The following is a 24,556-nucleotide window of genomic DNA, read 5'->3' as shown; positions in this document are numbered from 1 at the left end:
CTAGTCCCGCTGCATTGGGTTCATGCTCACTGGTCTGCCGGCAGATGACTTTCCAGCCTACCCCCCTTCAGGGACCTCAGCCCATTATCACAGGCCTTGTTTCCACCACAGTCCTGTCAGTGATTTGGGAGTTGGGGCTGCTTATTTGCAGAAGTGGTCTAGGTGTGTGTGTATAAGCTGAAAATTCTTTGAGAGCAACAGGACCAAAATCTGGCCTAGTTAGGCAAAACCAGAATCTACAGGGAACCTATGGGCAGTAAGTCTTAAGACAGGCATCCAGGTGGCAATCTGGGCAGGGCACTTGCACCCAGTGAATCTACCTCTGCCTGTGTAGCCCGCCTTCAGGTTCCAGGAACAGTTCTTGGGCCCAGCCTTCAGTCCAAGGTTGACCAGGCCTTGATTGACCAGTTGGGCAGGGCAAGATATAGATGTCATACAAAATAGAGAGCCTTTATTAAAGGACTTCTCATGAGTGGCAGGCTAAAGAAACCTTGGGTCACCACCATGGAATGCAGCAATTACAGGGAACATACCCAGGCACTCGTATCATTGACTGCCAACTGACAGAGTTGTCAAGTCCAATAAAACACGAAGAAAAAGAACCTTATTCATGCCATTGGACACCCCCTCCAACACTCCATGGATTTTACAGGAACAGAAATGTAGAAACACTAGGTCTAAAAGAACCCCTTTCAAAAGGATACATGCCTCTGGAGGCGGGGTTTCTAGAGTACTGAGCTTCAGAAGGTGGTGAGCTCGAGCGGGTGTGCAGACCCCGGCAGCACAGCAGACTCCCTGACTGCCTCTTCTCCGCCCTGCAGCACCACTGCCGGAACTGTGGCCACATCTTCTGCAGCTCGTGCTCCAGCAGTGAGCTGGCCCTGCCCTCCTACCCCAGGCCAGTCCGGGTGTGCGACGGCTGCCACACCCTGCTCCTGCAGCGGTGCTCCTCCTCCACCAGCTCCTGAGGCAGGGGCCTCGGCAGGGCCTGCTTTCTCGACCAGCTGCCAGCCTGTCTTCATGTCTGTGGGCAGCCTCAGAACAGTGCCCAACTCTCTGCGTCTTGAGTCAGTCAGGGACTTGGAAGGTTGGTTCCCAAGCCGGGCTGCTGGCCCTCTGGACGCAGCACACGGGCCTGGAAGCTGCTTGTGCCTCTCCTCTCCAAGTTGTATGGAATCAACTCCTCTGGATTGACATTCTCACTTGACACCGCCGGCTTTGGTTCAGATGTAACTTCATGATTTTGCTATTATCATTTTTCAATTTCCAAAGAATTAACCTCTTTTGCAACAACCCAACTAGTTGTAGTAATCAGTTCCTTTTCCTCCCCACCACCCCAGCATGCCTTCCCTGCTTCAGAGTCAAGAAATTCACACCCTTGTGAATATCCATCATTAGCCCTGCAATAAAACTCTATTTTTCATTCTGGTATAAATAATGAAGGAGCTTATGTCAGCTTCACAGGATGCCCAGGACAACCCCCATTTCACGACTAGAGGCCCTCAGTGAGGGTGGCTGCACCTGAGGTAGAGGCCTGAGCCTGCTGGGTTCTGGGGTGCAGGCTGCTGCCCAGCTGAATAAAGGATAAGCTGAGCTGTTAAATTTCAACAGGCATAGCGTAAGTATCTCGCCAAAGCTCAGAATGTATTCCTTTATCTAATAGGGAGTTAGTGTAGTTAATTACAGATGGAGGCACCTGTAGGGAAACACTGCCAGGCAGTCATTTTGGATTTCAAGGTATTTGTGGGCTGTGGAAAACTGGCTCAGAGCCTTCCTCTGGATTCCCACCTGAACACATGCTTGCATACACACGTGCACACACACACCCCTAACTTCCCTCCACCAGTTAATGGCCTTGAGTATTCAGGTTACAGAAGTGTAACAAGCACTATAATCCATCTGCAGGTCAGTCCATCTGCATACAAGGCCTCTTTCCAGTGCCCGTGTCCACTTCCCGCTAGTGTTCTGACCGTGGCTGTCCAGCCTCTGCTTGAGAGCCTGGCTCTCTTCCTTCTGTACTGTCCTAGCACAAGGCACACCCACAGCCTGGATGATTCCACATCTGCTCCCCTAAACACACCTGTTACGGATGAGAAATATGGAAGGTTCAGTGACGTGAGGTCCAAAACTGTGTGCCCTGCTTCAAAGCTACCTTCATTCCGTAAAGTGCACATTTTTGAATGGCAACCCACTCCAGTACTATAGCCTGGAAAATCCCACGGATGGAGGAGCCTGGTAGGCTACAGTCCATGGGGTTGCAAAGAGTCAGACATGACTGGGTGAACTGAACTAAGGAAGCACATGGCAGCAAAAAAGGGACTTTCTCCTCTTCCCTAACTTAATCTGAGCAGCTTTCTTAACCTCATTCAGGACCCAGCTTTTCCCAAAGTTCACATACCACACTTCCCCAACTGGTCTAGCATTAGATTTGTACCGTTTTCAGTGTACCCAATTTTTACTCCAACCTGCTGGGGAGCCTTAGGCAAGTCACGTCTCAGCCTGTGTCTCATCTGCACACAGAAGGGGAACGGGGTACCTCCCTCCTTCAAGACCGTTCTGACAGTTCACACCACTACACCAAGTGCTCTTTATCATCCTCATTTCTAAAAGCTGCCCCTGCCCCTATGCCCCAAGCGTTATTCAGAGGATGCCAGTGCTGGAGACTGCATGCAAAGTAGCTGCATGGAAAGAATTTAAGATATCCATTATGCACCTGAACTTTGGAGCCCTGTTTCTGGTTTGGCAGACTTCCCCTTACTTGGGCAAACAACGAGGGACAGACAGAAGGCAGTGTTTCTCCAGCTTAAATGCAGACTGTAGAGGGGTAAGGATCGTGATAAATGACACCAAGTTTGAAGACTCTGACCTTTCCTAACAAACTCTCAGGTGATAATGCTGGTCCATGGAGTACAGTGTTCCAAAGAAACACAATGTTTCTAGGTATTTTTTCAAGTTTCAACAAAGATGTTCTTTGTTTAGAAAAAAAACTAAGGACCAGGGAGGATGAAGGAACACTCCTTGTGCCTGATGTCCCCAGACACAGACCAAGTAAAGATCTCAAGGGCATTACTAGGTTTAGAACACCAATGCTCTAACAGTGCAACCCCAGAAAACTCTGAGCCTGCAGAAGACAATTTATGTAACATTAGAATACTTCTGTATCCCCAACCCAACTGAAGGTATGCACCGTTTTCAGAGCATGTGGAAGGGCAAGAGGATCTGCAGAGTCCTTCAATGTATCTTCGTGTAGTGCTGCCAACTGCAGTCTTCAAGAAGTGCTACCATTCTAAGCAGTTTTTCTACATTCACCATACTAATCATACCTTCAGCACTGTCAGCAAGAAAAAAAAAATGGCTTTGAACAGCACAAGCCTATGTTCACAGCCCCAATTCTAAATTCTAACCTCAATGCAGCAAACTTAATTTCTATTAGAGGGATGATGAGTGAGTGGAAATTCCCAAATTACCAGTGCTAAGTGTCTAAAGGTAATTCTAGAACTATACCTGTATTGCTTACTACTTTCCTAGCAAATGCCATTTTTACCTACAATAAAGATTTCAGTTACAGAGTTAAACTAATCATTTGTTTGTTCTCAGAAGTACCTGATAGTTTTATACTTTCTAAAGCAATTTTGCTCCTAAGCAGACTTGATCTTGAGGAGTGAAGCAAAAATAAAAGACTGAATGTCATTTCAAAGTCCTCTATGAGCTAGCTCCTTCTAGAAGGTACCTCATAGAAGCAAAACTCAAAAGATGCCACACGCGTGCCTCTGGCACTTCCTCAGCCAAGCTCCAACGCTCCCACAGGCATGCAGAGCGTGACCGAGGACACTTCTTCCTGCCTCCCCCTTGGCCTTGTGCAAGTGCTTACCAGGTCAAAGGCAACTCAGATCACATCCTGTGCAGCCAGGCCAAACATACAGACCTTCCACGGGCCCCCAAAGCTCAATTTACCTTCAGTTGTACTGGAAGGAGTCTGAAGACATCTACACAACATCCACAACTGCCAAGCCTGTCTGCCACAGCCAGACGCGGGTCACTGTTCACCTACGCCCCAGGCAGCATTAAAGCACCAAGAAACAGTCCACATGACACTGAAGCACAGACCAGACAAAGTGCAGTTTCTAAAAGGAAGATTTATTCGACAAGTTTCACTTAGCGCAATACACCTAAAAGGAAAACCACAATACAATGAAAAATTTAACTCAAGGCCTCAGAATTTCATACAAACACCAAGACCAAAATCCTAAAGTATTGGTATTGCGTGTCAAATTTCCCCCATTAACTTAAAAAAAAAGAAAGCTTAAACTTACGTGCCATAGAGGTTATTAAATGAAACTAGAATTAACAAACATGCCAAATGTTTCACTTTTAATTGTAGACACAGCTCCTATATTGAGTTTTACAAAAAAGCATGTCTTTCAACATGCATCCAGACAGTGTTCAATGTAATGTGATGTAAGAGCAACATTTAACATAATTCAACTGCTTTAACCTAAATACACTTACTGCTTAAGTACATCCTACAATAGAACTAACTTGAGAAAAGCTGAAAATTATTTAACAGTAATAGTTTACCCAACCTAGTTGTTACATCCTAGATGAATGTGTGTTCAAAAATACTGAACCTTAAGTCTTTAAAACAATCCTGATTTCCACTTAGAGTAAGCATAAATCACAAGCTTGTATTGCAAAACTGTTAAAACTTAAGTTTTTCTTTTAAAAAACATTGACCAAGGTCAGCAATCAGGATCGATCACATCCCCCATCCACCACTCATACTGGACATGCCAGACACCCCTCCCATTCCGTTCACGCCCACAGACGTTCGGCTCCCGCTACTGTAGTAGCTGCTGCTGACTGCTCCTTGGCTGCCTGCAAAGAGATCAATGGGACAAGTCAGGGTAAGTGTCAGATTAGCAGTCAACGAAAATAGAGCATTCCAAAAAAAGTGTAAAAAGTATACGAGTACAAATGGCTGCTGTCCAAGTGGCGAGAAGCATGTTTGGGAAAAGGGACTCCCGACTCCAAACAAGTCTCAATAAACCCCTTTTCTCTGCAGTACCAACTTGCCAGACTCTTGTGCTACCATTTATTTGGATGCTTCAGGATCAACGTTGAAAAAAGTTTAAAGGAAAACTAGTGTTTTTCAAAAATTGCAAAATTACTTCATGTTGTTTTTAAAGCTAAACAAAGCATTTTAAAAAAAATTTACCGTAAACATTCACAATGTGTCCATCGAATGGCATGTATGAATAGGGAGCACAGGGGCAGTCTCTTGCTTTTCCTATTCATGGTGGGCAGGAAGTGAGACAACAAAGTTGGACTAAAGGCAACTCACTGTGCCCAAGATGGCAGCCTCCATGGAGTTAAATAAGAGCCATTGACTGCTATAGAAAGTGTTATTACAACATATCAATATTTGCTATTGGGAATTTAAATTATATTTTTTGAGAAAATATTTACCTATGCAATGTTTGATTGAAAATCACTGGAGTTTTCCTGTAAAACTTGGTCTGCAAAAGGATTTTGTAGGGTAAGACTATAATACCAAAATCACCATTCTTTAGACCAACTGAAAAAATTAATTAATAAAACCAATCCTAGGTTAACTGACTAGTAAATACGGTCTTGAACCCAACCACCATTCTAAATTCTCCCTCCATCTAACATGGATTTACTGCTAACAAAAAGACAGAAAAAGAGAACGACTTTAATGTTTTAACAAACGGAGGCAGATGTTTTCTGGCTCAACATTATTCAAAGTTGCAATATTGACTATTTTGAATTCATAGAATACTTCCCCCTCCCAATGATTGATTCTGAAAATTAAGCTATTTGAATATTTATATTAGGATCAAGAACATATATTTAATAACCCAATTTTACCAAAAAAGGAGCCTGAACATTCCCAACTAAAGAAACCTGCCTGAAGCTTATTCTAAGTATATTAAAAAAACACTTACCATATCCGCTCATGCTGCTCTGGCCACCATAGCCGCCTCCATAACCACCACTCAGCTGCTGGCTGGCCGGGCCACCATAACTGGACTGGTTTGCTGTTAAGTTAAGAGAACATTAGAACCTTGTTTCTTATGTAATGTGGTACCTGGTGGTACCCGGCTTGTAATTCTAAATCTATTATTTTCCAGTCTTGATCTTAACATCACTAGAACCCACTGTACCACCTTCTGCCTATTACCTATGATCAGACTACCTTTCTATCCATCACATGAGCTAGTCAAACACTTAAAAACCACAAGGCCAAAAGTATACACATCAGCAGGACTGAATCCACATTTCCTTAAGTAGTAGAGGCATTTTGACAACACCTTATGAAACTGCTTAATTGTACTTAATGGGATTTTCCCCCATGACTCCATATATTAAGGGTGTTTCAATACACAGGTATCACTGAACACCTAATTATGCCCAACAATTTATTTTGATCCTGTGCTTTTTTGCTGAATACTTTAGGCTTATACTTCACACTTAAACAATTCAACTAGTTTCTTTCTACAGTCCCCTCCCCCAAAAGTACTTCAAACCAACTTATCTATTCTAAGCATTTTATGTAACTCACATTTAATGCATACTATTCAAATCAAAACTTTTCTTTGCCTAAATTTTGCTAAACCCCTTACATATAAATTAACTTAACTTATATAAATTGACTTATATAAATATAAATGTTTTGGTTTTTAAAAAAACTAACGATATTTACACAAGCCCATGCCTCCCATCATTTGGCTACCATAAGCACCACCGCTTGCTCCTGCTGTAGAATTCAAGAAGAGTTCTACATATCTGTGTTCTGAAATGAGAGAAAAGGCATACAAGGTTAGCTTAAAAAAAAGACACTAAAGTGATATTTACACAAACCCATGCCTCCTAGCATTTGGCTACCGTAAGCACCACCGCTTGCTCCTGCTGTAGAATTCAAGAAGAGTTCTACATATCTGTGTTCTGAAATGAGAAAAAAAAAGTTTGAAAATGTTTGTTGGTGAAAGAAAGATAAGCGCTTTTAAGTTCTTTTAAGTTGATCTGTGAACTTATTACTTTTAGTAAAAAAATTCTAGCTGCTTGTTCTCAGGTGATTTACTTCATGCAGGTTTTAAAAAGCAGTCAAGCATTCATCTACATCACTTTAGTCTGTCAATCAAGCATATACCTTAAGTCAGTGTTCTTATCAAATTTGTTTTAGTCATACCACCCAAGAACTTTCTAAAGATCCACAGAACCCTATCACTGGATTAAAAAATTTCCACATCCTCAGTATTCCTCTGTTATAATCATTAGTCACATACTATCTGTAAAGAGACCCCAAAATCCTTAAATTGCACTTACGCATATTTGCTTTGTCTTTTGACATAGCTGCCACAGCATCTTCATGAGTTGCAAACTCGACATCTGCTTCACCAGTTACTCTGCCATCAGGACCAATTTCAATGTGTACTCTCACAGGGTTGAGTGGTGAAAAAAACTAAATACAAGGTATTTCAAAGAATCAAAATCAAACCTTGTTACAAGAAACAAAATTTTAACATGCTGCTTCACTTAAGTAGAATAACAACCATGTTTTTACTGCTATACTGAAATAGACAATTTATCAATCTATCCTCCACTTACATTATAAATGTCATTCTCAGTAGCTCTGTAAGGTAATCCCCGCATGTGTACACAGTGTCCTGTTGTGCTCTGGAAAGTAGAGCCACCATCCCCGTATCTGTGATCTGACATTCCTGAAAAACAGTAATTGAGGTCTAGATGAACAAGAGTGTAAGTATCCCTCAGAAGAGAAATTCAATTCTTACCTTACCTCTTCCAAATCTATCTGACCCAAATCCATAGCCATCATTATAGCCATTATAATCATCATAGCCTCCATAACCTGAAAGACAAAAAGTACTATCACTACATGAAAACACTCATAAACAACAGACCTCATGACACTTGCACAGTCCACATACCTCCACCATAAGCACCACGCCTCATCCTTTCAAAGCCAGCTCCTCTTCCAATGCTGTTATACCCTCTGCCAGCCCCAGGTCTGTCATAAGGACCTGGTCGCTGCATGGCCATAAGTTTTCGTGGTGGATCATAGTGAGTTCTAACTTCAGCTCGACTGCTCTTAAAGATTTCGATATACCTACAGCATTGTTCATGAGGAAGGGGGGTGGGGAAGGGAGAGAAAAGATTAGTTCATTTCACACAGGTATTTAGTTACACAAGAAAACAATGAAGTCATAGCCATGAAACTGACTAATATTTAAAGCCAGATTTCTTATATTTGCATAGGCAATGACCAGAAATTCACTCAATTTTAAGATTTAATGTAAACTTTATAGGAGAAAAATGTCCTCCTCTGAGGCAGAGCGCCCAACCTTAGGGGTAGAGAGGAGCACTGTAAATGTCTTAGGAGGGAAAGAATTCCACTCAACTTTCAACATTTCATGTCTTAAATCCATTGGCATCATGTATAGCAAGTGGGCTAAAAAGCCAGCCTCCACCAACAGTCTAGCCCACACTACACATCTCCTTCCGCCAATAAATTCCCCAGCCTATGCTTTTAGTAGGAATCAGCATAGGTAAGCGCATGCTTCAATGAAAAATAGTCACAAGCAAAGAGAATAAAACCTTTTGTGACAATTTCTTGAAAGCTATGCTTATTAATACATATGCAGAATATTTATACAGCAAGAAAGTTTGTTGCATTTCAACTTTAAAAACAAGATCAGAAAGTATCACATTTTCTTATGGTAATATTAATTTACTAGGTGGTTGTTATTACAGCTAAAGCCAGGTTTGCATTAACATTTTTAAAACCATAGTCTCTCAACTCCACTGACTGGGGTTAATTAGGAATCTCACAAAATTGTCAAGTAGATCAAATTAACTGGGGACAATTTTTAAATCTAAAATTTAATCTCAAAGTACTACTGGACTTTGACACTGGAAAAGTTTGGAAATTGTGGCAAAATATCAAATAGACTATGAAATCAGATGTTTTCCCTTGATTCTAAGCAGAGAGAATATGGATTTAATTGTTTACCATAAGAAAAGTGACAAATCCAACCAACCATCCATCCCCACCTGTGCCCTATTCTTTCCTTGTGTTTCTTTAGAGCCTTTTCAGCTATTTCCTGTGAAGCAAACTGCACGAAGGCCTCCCCCGTACTCCTCCCCTGGAAGTCCACCGGCAATGTTATCCCATTTGGCACGATTTCCAACCCTTCAACCCAAGGACAAATAACCCCAGTAGGGGGGCAATATTAACATCACAAGCCCAGAAATGATTCTTCTTATAGCTTTAAATAAACCAGAATTTTAACTTTAGGTGAATGGTATGCTTTCAACAAGTACTCTTTAAAAAAGCATTGCAGTAATATGAAGTTCCATTATTACAACTATAACTCAATTCTTAACACATCCCATGACATGGTATACAAGAAAAAACTTTGAACACAGGATGCATTAAGAATTCAACAATTAAGAACACTTATTTATCTATGCAACTTAATGTTGAATTATACAAGAATTATACACATTTTCAAGCATTAAATACAATAGTTTTGCTAAATTCAAAGATACACCTTTTACCTCATTTCATATTTTTCAACGTTTTAAAGTTAGTGGAACTTCAATTTTAAAAAATTACATATTTAAACATTTTATATACAGATTGAAACATTGCTTAGTCATACAATTGACAAACATAACAATCTAAGCTTTCAACAAACAACTGATCTAACACAGCACAATCATGCACTCTTATTCTCTAACAGTAGTATGATTCACTTCTGGAAATTCCGTCTATGAAAAATCCTTTCCGTGGATACATTCCCAAGCTTACAAAAAGGACTTAAAGCACTTTCCTAGAAGATATGAAATTATGTTCATATTTAACGATGTTGACAGATAGCATTCAATTCTCACCAATTTAGACAAAAACAGTAAAAATAGACTTGATTTCAAAAATTCTGGCAAAACATTAGGACTTGATACATATCTAATAGTCAAAATTTTAATACATACTACACTAAACCATGAAAGGATTTGTTAATTCCAATTTATAACATCATGAATATTAAGCAACAATATTTAAAATATACACTCTAACATTCTGCTAAACATTCAAATACTTTAGGCCCAAAACAATTTCAAAACACTTTCTGTACTTCAGATACTAAAACTACATTCCTACACTTCCTCTCAGCAAGTTTAATTCCCTGGCTAAAACCAATTGTTTCCCTATGTTTTTTTCTTGCATAAACAGAATGAGATCATTAGAGACATTTCTGGCCCCAGTACCTACTGTGTCTTACAATATAGACACCTGCCATAAACTACAACAGCCTAACATACTATTCTAATGTTAAGGGATCTTACCTTTAACTTGAAGTATTTTGCTGAACAGCAATGTGAGGAAAAGTAGTTAAGTTGTTGAGGACAATCCTCAAAGATCTACTCTGAACTACAATACTAAATAAATATAAGCAAAGTTAGCATTTTGGAAATAATTAATCCACCTTTAAGATGGGCTTAAATTATTTGAAGGTCTCCAGGAAGAAGAAAACATCTGCATATACTCACAACCTATTTAAATATCTAAGCTTCTCAACTCTAAAGTCTATTCATTCACATGTTGCCAGCTGCTAGCCAGAACTCACTGCTCAACAACAAACACATACCTGAGAAGAACTGAACAATTTCTTCCTTGCTACATCCAAAGGGGAGTCCTCTAAGCCGTACAAAGCCATCATTGGCCGTGTCAGGACTATTTGGACCAGTATGCTTCAACACCCAATCCATTTCAACGTTGTTTGACTTGAATACTGAAAGAGGTGCTTAGAATTAGTCAACTTCGGAAACTTACAGAACAACGTTCAGACTTCCTGGGTCTTTAGATAATCTAGGAAGAGCTGCCATAAACTCTTAGATGACCATTTCCATGCGGTCAAATACCTAAAATTCAGAAGGGGTAAGATAGATTTCTATTTGTTTAATGTTTTATTTACTGTTACTAGGGCAATGTAAATCAAACCTTCAACATATCTGTGTCCCATAGTTTCTCTGTCTTTTTTCAGGGCCAATTTGACTTCATCTTCTGATTCAAGTTCAACAAAAGCCTCGCCACTCGGTCTGCCTTCTCTGGTGTAGATGAAACGAATACCTTGAGCCCCATTTTGAATTTTGCAGTCTGGAAAGAAAACAACCGTTAATACAGAATTTAAAACTAAAAACCACCTCTGGGTGATACAGATGAAATGCCTATACATACCCCCACTACAAAGCAAATCATTTGTAAAACCTAGAATGAGCAACATTACTAACTCCTAAGGTGTCTTATTAATTAAGCAGTTTTCCCCTCATTACCAAACTTTCTTATTACCCTAAATGCATTCCCAATCCATCAAGAAAATCCAATATTCAAAGCCGTTTCTTACCGAACTTATCTCCAACTCATTACTCAAGTGTGTCCATTAAACATACTTTTAATAACTCCTCAGCACATTTTTCAATCTGGACTTTGTGATTTTATGGTCTTTTCTGAATACACTTGGTTTGGACTTTTGATTCGGGGTATCTGATAGTTTTACCTTACTAGAAGCAACATCACAGTTTCGTGTTCAAATCCGAACTGCAGGGCCCATACTCACCTGAAAGGGGATCAATGTTACCAAGCTAAAATGCTCCAAACGCACAGCTGAAGCCAAACCCAGTCTTGCTCACTGCAAGGTGGCTTCCAATGTACTTGCTTCTTGTTTTACAAGTCGTTTTCCGTTACATACACTAAATTCAGATAGTAAGTCAATACTACAAATATCCTTTCAACCTGTAAATTTCTTCCAAATATTATCTTTCAGTCTAATCTTACACTAATAATGAGAACAAGGGCATTTGGCAGACATTCAAGGAAACCTACATACTGGAAAAAAGCTACACAGGCAAGAAAACTTTCCTGGGTTTCAGTGCCCTCAACTGTAAAGTGAGCCAGACCACGAACTCTTCAAATACCAAATCCTGATTAGGAAAACTGTCTTAAATTAAGAAGCGATATTTTCTTTTTCCGAAACAGAATGCCCCTTTTCAAATCAATACCCAAATTTGAAAAGTGTTAGCAATTTAAATTTGTAAAGTATTTGCTCAGCTGCTCGGCAAATTTTTCCAAGATTCCGAGGAAAATCCGGTCTATCCCCATTTATCCTTTCTAAGAAAAGACATCCACAGAAAAATACTTTAAAAAGATAAACAAAAATTCCGCCAGAGGCCGCATTCCCCTTAGGAGCGCCGGCCGGGTGGGGCTTTCGCAATTTCCATTGCGTAACCGCAGCCGGCTGGGCGCGCTGGACAACGGGAACAGCTGCCGCCCGCGCCCCACTAGGGGGCGCCACGGGCTCGGCCCCGCCGTTGTCGCTGTCGCCTCCTCGCTCGCCCGTCCTGCGGCCTCGGGTGCTTAACTCCAGCCTCTGTTTCAGACTCACCAGAAAAAAACCGCTGCACTTCGTCTGCAGAGCAAGACCAAGGCAAGCCCCGGACCTTCACCACGAACCCCTCACCGCCTTCGGTGCCCAACATCATCGTCTCTTAGTGGGTGCTGGCGTCGAATCAGACTGCAAGACGGTGGATGGCAGTCAGACCTGGAGAAACGTTAAAAAGAAACTGCCCTCCGCTCTCGAGACGGCCCGAAGGCCCGCGGAGCCTCAGGATGGGTCGAGCCCGTGAGGACGTTCCGACCCCGGCGAATGTAACAACGAGTGCCCCACCTGCCAGCAGCCGGACGCCCGAAGCCGCTCTGCGCACCAGTTATCGTGGCCTCAAGCCGAGGGGGAACCCGGCCTAGCGCCAGCGTGGAGGCTAGGAAATGGCGGCGGTCGCTTCCGCTCCGCCTCCTCCGACATCTCACACAATAGAGTCGGCGCGGCCTGTAGGCCTCAGCGGCCTGCCGCAACTCGGCGAACCATTCCTGGCTCCTAACGGCAGCCTGCACCTTGCCAAAGACCCTCACGCTCTACACAGACCTAGGGGCAAGCAATCCTCACAAAACTGACAGCCTCGGGCGACGCTGGGTGGTAAACAGCGAACAACAAACACTCACCTGCTCACACAACTTCGGCGCGGCAGAGACGAAATGGCTAGTGGGCGCCTGCGCAACCTAAATAAGGCCCTTTGAACAAGCTCTGCGCAAGCGCACCCAGGTGCCCGCACCGCCCTCTTGCGTCACACAGAGCTCGGACGCATGCGTAGTTTTACGAGCCGACCCACTCCAGCCAGCTAATTATTATTCGCATGCGTATTTGGTTCAGCCCCGCCCACCTCCTTAAATACGCTGGGCTGTTTTGCGCCTGCGCCTTACCGCGATTAGCGAGCCTTAGCGGTTTAATTTAGTTTCTCGCGCGTGCGTCTTCTTTCAAACTGCTCTCTACTTACCCGTCAGAAGGGGGAGGGGAATGGCGGCGGCCAGTTCTTTATAGGGACTGTGTAACAGTTTCGGGCTCTGGGTTGTAATGAGGTGTCCCTAGCGTGTTATCCGCAGTCCTGACCGACCTGGAGGTACAGAGGCTCCCGGCCCTCGCGCCGCCAGTATTCCTCTTCTCCCTAGATTCAGTCCGTGACCAACCGGGCGCTGCGGAAGGGCATATTTCTGCGCCCGAAGCCACCTCCGCGGTTCCCGGAGCGCATCCGAGGCCTTCGCGCCGCCACTGCCCCTTACCTGCCGCCGTTGGGCCTGGGGCTTGGACCCACGCGGGGTCTCCGTGCCCGTGCCTCAGTCCCGTACCCCGCTTTTGCCCTAACGAACCCCCCCGCCCTGCGACCCCCGCTTCTTCGCCTCGGGTCAGCTGGCGGGGCGCTCGCTCGTGAGCGCCGCTTGAGCCGCCGATGCGTGCCCGACTTCCTCTCTCGAGCAGGTTCCCGCTTAATTCTCCCAAAGCTAAGCAGATAACCTTTATGGCTTCCCCCGAGGTGGGTCACCCCGTATGCTCCTATGACACTAGTGATGTTCGAGACTAGTGATAATTCCTGATTGCCTGCAGCGCTGCAGAAACGGACCATTCCTGTTGCCTCCAGTCCTCACCTTGTCTGATCCCAGTTGTCCTCACAGCACAGGTCTGTCTGAGTACCACCATGGGTAGATACAAGTAAAACATGTTTTAGCCCCTGCAATGGTGTAGAAGCCACATCCAGTTTTTGGGGTTTTGTTTTTTGTTTTTTCTTAAAATCTACTTTTGAGACAGGACAGGACTCTTACAGATACACATGGAAAAGCAACCCATGATCACCGTTGAAAGCGAGGACACTGTAGTCAAAGTTTTTATGCCTCTCAGCTAGCTAATGCTGAAGCTCTGAATATGACATGCTATAGGGCTCAAAGGAATGGTAATTAGTATTCCTCTGCTTCTTCCTCTGCCTCTCCAACAGAATCCACACAACCTCATAATCCTTCTGGAGGGCAGCCATGTCCTCACAGGCTTCAGAAAACTCTCCTTCCTCCATGCCCTCACCCACGTACCAGTGAACCATGGCATGCTTGGCATGCATCAGGTCAAACTTGTGGTCCAGGCAAGCCTAGGCCTCAGCGATGGCTGTGGTGTTGCTCAGCATGCACATAGCTCACTTTTTTTTGGCCAAGTCTCCACCAGGTACCTCAGTGGGAGGCTGGTAATTAATGCTAACCTCTTGAGAAACCAAATGCAGATCAGGAAGCAAAAGTTAGAACTGGACATGGACCAACATATTGGTTCCAAATAGGAAAAGGAGTACATCAAGGCTGTATATTGTCACCCTACTTATTTAACTTATATGCAGAGTACATCATGAGAAACGCTGGGCTGGAAGAAGCACAAGCTGGGATCAAGATTGCCGGAAGAAATGTCAATAACCTCAGATATGCAGATGACACCACCCTTATGGCAGAAAGTGAAGAGGAACTAAAAAGCCTCTTGATGAAAGTGAAAGAGGAGAGTGAAAAAGTTGGCTTAAAGCTCAACATTCAGAAAACTAAGATCATGGCATCTGGTCCCATCACTTCATGGCAAATAGATGGGGAGACAGTGGAAGCAGTGTCAGACTTTATTGTTTTGGGTTCCAAAATCACTGCAGATAGTGATTGCAGCCATGAAATTAAAAGACGCTTACTCCTTGGAAGGAAAGTTATGACCAACCTAGATAGCATATTAAAAAGCAGAGACATTACTTTGCCAACAAAGGTCCGTCTGGTCAAGGCTATGGTTTTTCCAGTGGTCATGTGTGGATGTGAGAGTTGGACTGTGAAGAAAGCTGAGTGCCGAAAAATTGATGCTTTTGGACTGTGGTGTTGGAGAAGACTCTTGAGAGTCCGTTGGACTGCAAGGAGATCCAACCAGTCCATCCTGAAGGAGATCAGTCCTGGGTGTTCATTGGAAGGACTGATGCTGAAGCTGAAACTCCAATACTTTGGCCACCTCATGTGAAGCGTTGACTCATTGAAAAAGACCCTGATGCTGGGAGGGATTGGGGGCAGGAGGAGAAGGGGACAACAGAGGATGAGATGGCTGGATGGCATCACTGACTCGATGGACATGAGTTTGACTAAGCTCCAGGAGTTGGTGATGGACAGGGAGGCCTGGCGTGCTGCGATTCATGGGGTCGCAAAGAGTTGGACACGACTGAGCGACTGAACTGAACTGAACTGGAAGCCAGTGGAACACCAATCCACAAACTGGATGCTGTTCTTGGCCTTGATGGTGACAGTGGCAGCATTGATGTCTTTGGGAACAACATCGCCACAGTACAACGGGAGGAGCAAGCCGTGTATTTACCATGGCGAGGGTTGTATTTCACCATCTGGTTGGCTGGCTCAAAGCAAACAGTGGTGATTTCTGCTACAGAAAGCTGTTCATGGTAGGCTTTCTCAGCAGAGATGACGGGATGACACAGATGACAGATGTGGCCCGAGGGAGGTGGATATGGGGATACGGCACCAAGTTGGTCTGGAACTCTGTCTGATCCACATTTAGGATTCCATCAAACCTCAGGGAAGCAGTGATGGAGGACACTATCTGGTTAAGAAGGAGGTTAAGATTCATGTAGGTTGGGCACTCAATATCAAGATTTCTACGACAGATGTCATGGATGGCCTGATTGTCTACCATGAAGGCACAATCAGAGTGCCCCAGGATGGTGTGGGTGGTGAGGATGGAGTTGTAGGGCTCAATTGCTGCTGTGGAAACCTGGGGGGCTGGGTAAATGGAGAACTCCAGCTTGGACTTCTTGCCATGATCCACAGAGAGACGTTCCATCAGCAGGGAGGTGAGCCCAGAACCCGTCCCCCCACCAAAGCTGTGGAAAACTGAGAAGCCCTGAAGACTTGTGCACTGGTCAGCCAGTTTCCAAATTTGGCCCAAGACAAGGTCAGTGATTTCCTTGCCAATGGTGTCATAACCTCGGGTATAGCTATTGGCAGCATCTTCTTTGCCAGTGATGAGTTGCTCAGGGTGGAAGAGCTGGCGGTAGGTGCCAGTGTGAACCTCATCAATGACTCTGGGTTCCAAGTCTACAAACAGCTCTGAGCACATGCTTGCCAGCACCTGTCTCGCTGAAGAAGATGTTGAAGGAGTCCTGTCCCCCAACAGTCTTGTCACTTGGCATCTGGCCATCAGGCTGGATGCCATGTTCCAGGCAGTAGAGCTCCAAGCAGGCACAGTGGATCTGGACCGCAGCCTGGCCAGCGCGGATGGAGATGCACTCACATGGGGGATACGGACCAGCAAGCAACAGAAGTAGACACCGGTCCTGGTCACAGTCCCCAACAAGCTAAGAGTCAAGGTAAGTAACACACTCCATTATCCAGTTTTAAAGGGTTTGAGAAAACTGGAGAGGAAATGGAATACAGGAAGAAGATAATCCAAGATAAGGTCACAGTGGTAGGCAAGGCCCAATCCTGAAAGACCATTTAGGCCTTGGCAATGGTCATAACTCCAAACACGGAAGGCTTTGGCAGGTCTTCAGCAGGGCACAATAGGACTTGTTTGAAAAGGAAAATTATTGCTGGGTGTGAAGAGGACTCAGATGGGATAAGCATGGTGAATGATGCTGCTTGCCCTCAATTGCAAACAGACCTAGAGGAGAATAGAGGGTGTTTTGGCTGAAGTCACCAAGATGTGGGATTCCATGCACATTGGACTGATACACTGGAGGGCTATTGGCAATATATATTCAAAGTCTTTAAAAAATACACATCTTTGGGAGGGGGTTTGGGGGAGAATGGATACACATATGGCTGAGTCCCTCCACTATTCACCTGAAACTACCACACATTGTTAATCAGCTATACCCTAATACAAAATAAAAAGTTTAAAGTTTGAAAAAAAAATACACCCCATTTGACTCATACATTCCATTTCCACTTTTGCACAGTTTTATATTTACAAGAATGTTCTTCACAGCATGAAATAGGTAAATTTTAGAAGCAACCTAAATGTCAAGTGGTATATTGGTACAACTTTATCATGCATCGTCACCAGGGGCAAAATTGGTTCTTGAGTGTGAGGAGGAGAGAATATGACTAAGCTATTACAATGGTTTTTGGCCACAGTATCTAAACAAGGGGTACAGTGTACCTATGCTATTAATATTTCACGTCGGGGAGAAAAAAATGTTGAGAAAAACTGATCTGTGAAATAGAATACTTTGCAGTTATTAAAAATGGTGACTAAAAGTATGTTTTTGGAAAGACATTTACAATATTTGTTGAATGGAAAAAACCAGTGAAACATTATTATGCATTATTAAGACTTGTCTGGTGGCTCAGAGGGTAAAGCGTCTGCCTACAATGTGGGAGAACTGGGTTTGATCCCTGGGTCGGGAAGAAGCTCTGGAGAAGGAAATGGCAACCCACTCCAGTACTCTTGCCTGGAAAATCCCATGGATGAAGGAGCATGGTAGGCTACAGTCCGTGGGGTCGCAAAGAGTTGGACATGACTGAGCAACTTCACTTATGAAGCAATAATACAGTATGGTTCAACATCCTGAAAATATAATTATGCACATGCATAGGAAAGAAACTATACATATATGGAAAAGATATAATCCAAGATGTTTACAGGGACTTTAGGTGAAAGGAGCATGGGTAAGTTTTTTCTTCTTCTCCTGTGTATTTTCTCTCTCTCTCTCTTTCTTTTTTTTTTTTTTTTTTGGCCATGCACAGAGCTGCCCACAGACTCTTAGCTCCCCAGCCAGGGATCAGGCCCGTGCACCCTGCAGTGGGAGTGGGGATTCTTAACCCCTGGACCTCCAGGGAAGTTCCTCTTCTCTGCTTTTTTTTTTTTAAAAAAAAACATAAACTGTCATTTACTTTATTTTTTTTTCCATTCTTTTTTTTTTAATTAGTTGGAGGCTAATTACTTTACATCATTACAGTAGTTTTTGTTATACATTGAAATGAATTAGCCATGGATTTACATGTATTCCCCATCCCAGTACCCCCTCCCACCTCCCTCTCCACCCGATCCCTCTGGGTCTTCCCAGTGCACCAGGCCCGAGCACTTGTCTCATGTACCCAACCTGGGCTGGTTATCTGTTTCACCCTAGATAATATACATGTTTCAATGCTGTTCTCTTGAAACATCCCACCCTCGCCTTCTCCCAGAGTCCACAAGTCTGTTCTATGCATCTGAGTCTCTTTTTCTGTTTTGCATATAGGGTTATCGTTACCATCTTTCTAAAGTCCATGTATATGTGTTAGTATACTGTAATGGTCTTTATCTTTCTGGCTTACTTCGCTCTGCATAATGGGCTCCAGTTTCATCCATCTCATTAGAACTGATTCAAATGAATTCTTTTTAATGGCTGAGTAATATTCCATGGTGTATATGTACCACAGCTTCCTCATCCATTCGTCTGCTGATGGGCATCTGGGTTGCTTCCATGTCCTGGCTATTATAAACAGTGCTGCGATGAACATTGGGGTGCTTGTGTCTCTTTCAGATCTGGTTTCCTCAGTGTGTATGCCCAGAAGTGGGATTGCTGGGTCATATGGCAGTTCTATTTCCAGCTTTTTAAGAAATCTCCACACTGTTCTCCATAGTGGCCGTACTAATTTGCATTCCCACCAACAGTGTAAGAGGGTTCCCTTTTCTCCACACCCTCTCCAGCATTTATTGCTTGTAGACTTTTGGATAGCAGCCATCCTGACTGGCGTATAATGGTACCTCATTGTGGTTTTGATTTGCATTTCTCTGATAATGAGTGATGTGGAGCATCTTTTCATGTGTTTCTTAGCCATCTGTATGTCTTCCTTGGAGAAATGTCTGTTGAGTTCTTTGGCCCATTTTTGGATTGGGTCATTTATTTTTCTGCAGTTGAGCTGGAGGAGTTGCTTGTATATTTTTGAGATTAATCCTTTGTCTGTTGCTTCGTTTGCTATTATTTTCTCCCAATCTGAGGGCTGTCTTTTCACCTTGCTTATAGTTTCCTTTGTTGTGCAAAAGCTTTTAAGTTTCATTAGGCCCCATTTGTTTATTTTTGCTTTTATTTCTGAAATTCTGGGAAGTGGGTCATAGAGGATCCTGCTGTGATTTATGTCGGAGAGTGTTTTGCCTATGTTCTCCTCTAGGAGTTTGATAGTTTCTGGTCTTACATTTAGATCTTTAATCCATTTTGAGTTTATTTTTGTGTATGGTGTTAGAAAGTGTTCTAGTTTCATTCTTTTACAGGTGGTTGACCAGTTTTCCCAGCACCACTTGTTAAAGAGGTTGTCTTTTTTTCCATTGTATATCCTTGCCTCCTTTGTCGAAGATAAGGTGACCATAGGTTCGTGGATTTATCTCTGGGCTTTCTATTCTGTTCCATTGATCTATATTTCTGTCTTTGTGCCAGTCTCTTCTCTGCTTTTCAGTTGTCAATACTAAACACATTACTTGTAGCTTTAAAACTTGACCATTTTCTGAGTGGTAAGGACTGAGAACATTAGGATGTGTTCCCGCCCATTCTCTTAATACTATAGCATTAACTGCTTCAGAACATGATGGGGATCAGGCAACCCCACTTTGAAGCTGGAAACTGGAAAGATAGGGACTGTGGTTCAGTTGTGAGTACCTAGGTACAGAGTCTCAAGCCCACCCCAACCCGGTGCAGCATGGCTCGACCCTTTCGTCAGCATAATCATAGTTGTCTTAAATAAGAGCTCTTCCAACATCTGGTGCGGGCTTTGAAACCATCTCAACCACTCTGTATATTCTGATACATTTGCTTTTTCTACATGGGACAGAAAAACAAAGGGGTCCCCAACAGCCAGACCCCACAGGGAGGCCCAGCGGCCTGGCCAAGGGGAGGGGCTGGCACTCCTGATGGAGTAAAGTCAGCTTCTGAGGCCACCTGAAAAGGGGATCCTAACACCCTGTCTTCAGTTCACTCAGCATGTCTCCTTTGGGCAGAATGTGACTGCCATTGGTTTTGAACCTTCAAGGTATTGGCCCTGAATATTGAAAATATTCTGATTACTGAATATTGAAGCTTCCCACAGCTTCAGCCAGGACACTCACTGTGGTTGAATCCTTCAGCCATGAATTCAAAATGTACTGATGACTAGTGTCTTTGTTGTTATTGTTTAGTGTCTCAGTCGTGTCCGACTCTTTGTGACCCCATAGACTATAGCCCACCAGGCTCCTCTGTCCTTGGAATTCTCCAGGCAAGGATACTGAGTGGGTTGCCATTTTCTATTCCAGGGGATCTTCCCTAGTCCAGGGATCAAACTTGTCTCCTGCAAGTCCCCTGCATTGCAGGCAGATTCTTTACTGAGCTGAGCCCAACTTATAACATTACTTACCTTTTAAAATGTTTTATTATAATAAAATATACATAACATGAAAGTTACCATTTTAAATATACAATTCAGAGGTATTCAGTACATTTACAATGTTGTGCAAGTATTTCCACTCTCTTATCTGTAGAACTTTTTCATCTTCTCCACTGAAATTCTGTACCATTTACATGCTTAACTCCTCAGCCCTTGGTAACCTCTGTTCTACTATCTATCTCCAGGAATTTGCCTTTTACAGTACCTGACATAAGTGGAATCATTTGGTAATTGTCCTTTTGAGTATGGTTTATTTCACTTAACACTGTTTTCAAGGCCTATCCATGTCCTCAAGAGTTTTCTTCCTTTTAAAGCTGAATAACATTCTGTTGTATATATATATTATATACATATATATATATACACTACATTTTGCTTATCCATTAATTCATTCAAGTATTGGTTCCACCTTTTAGCTATTGTAAATAGTGCTACTTTGAACTTTGATGTGCAACTATCTTTTTGATTTTCTGCTTTCTATTCTTTCAGTCTGTATGGAAAACAGTTTGGCAGTTCTTCAAAAAGTTAAGCATAAAATTACCATATGAAAAAAAAATTACCATATGATTCAGCAATTCCATTCCTAGATTGAACTATTTGACATCCCTCTCAGCAATACATGGGGCTTCGAAGTCTCTCTTTATTCTCACCAACACTTGCTATTTTCTGGGTTTATTTTTGTTTTTTGACAGTAACTGTCCTAAAGAGTGTGAAGTAGTATTTCACTGTGGTTTCGATTTGCATTTCCCTAATGTTTAGAGACATTGAGCATTTTTTTCATGTGCTTATTGGCCATTTGTATATCTCCTTTGGAGAAATGTCTATTCATGTCCTTTGTCCATGTTTGAATTGGGTTGTTTGGTTTTTCTGTTGTTGAGTTTTAAGGGTTCTTTATATATTCTGGATATTAATCCCCTGTCAGATAATGATTTGCAAATATTTTCTCTCATTCTCTGGTTTGCCCCTTATATTTTTGAGTCTTTTTAATTTCATCCTCCCTTTGAAAGGTTCCTTCACCCACTGCTTCCTAGCTTTCACACATGGATTCTGTTCATGCGTTTGTTCACCCAGTGAATGGTGAGCCCTAGAGCCGTGATCCCAGGAGGCAACATCCCTGCCCTGGGAGCGCCCTGTCTAGAGGGGGAGACGAGCAAAAATTAATAAACATGCAATTCAGTCCATGACTACAGACTGTGCCAAGTGCTGTGTATCATGGCAAGAGCCCCTCATGTAATTTGAGGGGTAAGGAAGTTGCTGAGAAAGTGGCTCTCAAACTGGGATTTGACAGGTGGACCAGGCCTGGTTAGAAGAGGGTGATTTGGCAGAGGGAAGACTTTGAGGGTGGGAGACTCCAAAGTAGGAGTGGCAGCCCCAAGGCCAGATGAGCAGGGAGGGGTTCCTTCTACTTCAGAGGGAAACCGCGGAAGGCTCCAGGTGTACAGTGGCACAGTCCAATTTATACACTTCCAAGATAGTCTTACTCCTATGCTAGGAATAATTTTATAAGGAGTCCTCCTTCCTCCCCCACCTCACCCGACATTCACCACATCCTGCCTTATGTCCAGAGGCATCACTTTGTTCATCTGATGTCCCCTAGTCATCTGATGAATACAACTGATCTCCCTGGCTATACTCTTGGCCTTTGTCTGGTCACTCTCACCACAGTAAGAGTGATATTTTTTTTTCTCCCTGCCAATAGTTTTTCTGAGATACAATTCACATGCCATACCATTTTTTTTTTTAATTTTTGGCTGCACTGAGTCTTCATTGCTTCCCACAGGCTTTGTCTAGTTGTAGCATGCAAGGGTTACTGTCCAGTTGCAAGGTGGTGGCTTCTCTTGTTGCAAAGCAAGGGTTCGTGGGCTTCAGTAGTTCTGGTGCGTGGGCTTAGTTGTCCTGCGGCATGTGGAATCCTCCCAAACCAGGGATCAAACCCATGTTCCCTGCATTGGCAGGCAGACTCCCAACTACTGGATCACCTGGGAAGTCCATAATTTTTTTAAAAATATATTCACAGAGTTGTCCAACCGTGACATTCTAAGTGTAGAACATTTTCATCACCCCATAAAGAAACACCATGCCCATTATCCAGAGTCATCTTTCAAAACTGCAAATCATATCCCATAACTCCCCTACTTTATATCCTCAGTGGCTCCCACTGCACTTAAGAGGACCGTTTCTTTGCAGTGGTCCTCAGTGTCCTGCATGATGTGATGCTATGTACCTCTCCGTCACCCCATTACTTTTCTACCACTTTTTCTACACCCCAGCTACGCTGACCCCCTTTCTGCTCTTTTCTACCCACAGGCCTTTGCAAATGGTATTTCCTTTGCCTGGAGCACTCTCCCCAAATGCTCATCATCACTAACTCGTTCTTCAGGCTTTTCTCTATCAAATTCCTCTATTCATTTCCTTCATAGTGTTTCTGCACTCTGTGATTATCTTATTTATTTATGTAACTACTTTTTATTGCCTGTTCCCTACAGTAGAATGTTGGTTCCATTGCTAACACCAGATGGAGTGCCTGGAGTGTACTAGGCATGAACACATAATTGTTGGCTGAGAGATGAATTAAGGAAAGGAGGGAGAAGGACATGTGAAGGTCTGTACACTGAGGTAGATGAAGGTGGGGAAAACTGGAGGTAGACGGAAGGAGCAAGTCAGTAGGTCCATTTTGAACATGTTAAATTTGAAATGCCTCCAAGATATCCAAGTGGAGATGTCCAGGCTTAGGTGACATTTTACGAGTTTAAAGCTAAAAAGAGCAATCTAGATGGGATATAAAATGTGGACATAACAGGATACAGGTGATATTTTCTTAGGAATAAATTAAAGGGCTTACCTTTGAGAAGTGGCTCTTAAGGATTCCATCAGGTATCACACACATTACAGATTGGGAGTCTGTGTCAATGAAAGAATGAGTGAACCAGTAGGAGAAAACAGCAAAAGAGGCTGAAGGGAGTTGCCAGAAAGATGGGCAAAGCCTGGGAAGCATTAGGGTAACAGAAACAACAGGGTTTCGGGTGAAACAGTTTGGTCAACAGCATAAAATTATGGTGAGAGGACTCAGAAGATACAGGAAACAAAGCCCCAAAATATATGTCTCTGGGGCCTTTGCAACAGGAGTTTAGGTTGAGCAGAAAGACTGGAAGCCAGACTAGAAACGCAGAGAAGATTAAGGGAGGGCATATGCAATATCAGCCTTTTTAGAATCAAATGTAATAAACATATGTTGATGTAGGCTACTGAATTTGTGGTAATTTGTTACAGCAGTATCAGAAAATTAATACAAGGTTTATTCCAGGAATCCAATTAGGAACAAAAATCATATGATTACATATATCCATAAACAATAAATAGGGTTGATGGATAGATCTCTATCCCTAATAAAATCATAAATAGGAATAGAAATAAAATACTTAAATACCAAAAAGATTTTTACCAAAACTCAAAAGTATAAAGCAAAGTAAATATAAGTAGCAAAGTTGTTTCCACTAAAATTCAGATCAAGTCAAGTACACCCACTACTTCTTAAAATTGTGTTGGAGGGTCTAGCTAGACCATGCAATTAGAGCTGGTTTAAATGATCTCGGAGTCCAGTTGGAGGGCTTCCCTGGTGGTTCAGTGGTAAAGAACCTACCTGCCAGGACAAGAGGTTCCGTCCTTGGTCCAGGAGGATCGCACGTGTCGCAGAGCGACTGAGCCTGTGCGGCACGACTG

General features: G+C 43.0%; 2 protein-coding genes and 1 pseudogene across 20 annotated transcripts in view; 1 reads left to right on the top strand and 2 right to left on the bottom strand.

The window, feature by feature from the left end:
- The window catches only part of RUFY1 (RUN and FYVE domain containing 1), a 58,451-nt gene extending 57,013 nt beyond the window's left edge, over positions 1 to 1,438 (top strand). For all 3 annotated transcript variants that reach the window (XM_020886832.2, XM_020886831.2, XM_020886833.2), the window contains one exon: positions 822 to 1,438. In XM_020886832.2, the coding sequence (XP_020742491.2) occupies positions 822 to 968 (147 nt within the window). In that variant the 3' untranslated portion in view covers positions 969 to 1,438. The remainder of the gene's footprint in view (positions 1 to 821) is intronic.
- Positions 1,439 to 4,121: 2,683 nt separating this feature from the next.
- HNRNPH1 (heterogeneous nuclear ribonucleoprotein H1) lies at positions 4,122 to 13,579 on the bottom strand. 17 transcript variants are annotated; one of them, XM_020886843.2, is made up of 14 exons: positions 13,100 to 13,205; positions 12,486 to 12,641; positions 11,045 to 11,200; positions 10,692 to 10,835; positions 9,094 to 9,232; positions 7,971 to 8,149; positions 7,820 to 7,891; positions 7,630 to 7,763; positions 7,348 to 7,483; positions 6,907 to 6,966; positions 6,725 to 6,814; positions 5,967 to 6,059; positions 5,467 to 5,516; positions 4,684 to 4,875 (listed from the first exon to the last, which is right to left on the bottom strand). In XM_020886843.2, the coding sequence occupies exons 2-13, from the start codon at positions 12,580 to 12,582 to the stop codon at positions 5,467 to 5,469; spliced, it is 1,350 nt and encodes a 449-aa protein (XP_020742502.1). In that variant the 5' UTR covers positions 12,583 to 12,641; positions 13,100 to 13,205; the 3' UTR covers positions 4,684 to 4,875. The 17 variants fall into 17 exon arrangements, with proteins under 17 accessions (XP_020742495.1, XP_020742494.1, XP_070316802.1 ...); XM_070460732.1 differs by having other exon boundaries at positions 7,630 to 7,742; XM_020886836.2 differs by lacking the exons at positions 5,467 to 5,516; positions 13,100 to 13,205 and adding an exon at positions 13,432 to 13,579 and having other exon boundaries at positions 4,122 to 4,875.
- A 493-nt stretch (positions 13,580 to 14,072) lies between these two features.
- On the bottom strand, positions 14,073 to 16,747 carry LOC110133092 (tubulin alpha-1B chain-like; annotated as a pseudogene).
- Between the last annotated feature and the right edge of the window lie 7,809 nt (positions 16,748 to 24,556).

The sequence above is a fragment of the Odocoileus virginianus genome, chromosome 3, assembly GCF_023699985.2.
Source record: "Odocoileus virginianus isolate 20LAN1187 ecotype Illinois chromosome 3, Ovbor_1.2, whole genome shotgun sequence".
NCBI classification, from domain to species: Eukaryota; Metazoa; Chordata; class Mammalia; order Artiodactyla; family Cervidae; genus Odocoileus; species Odocoileus virginianus.
This window is presented reverse-complemented; position numbering and strand designations above follow the sequence as displayed.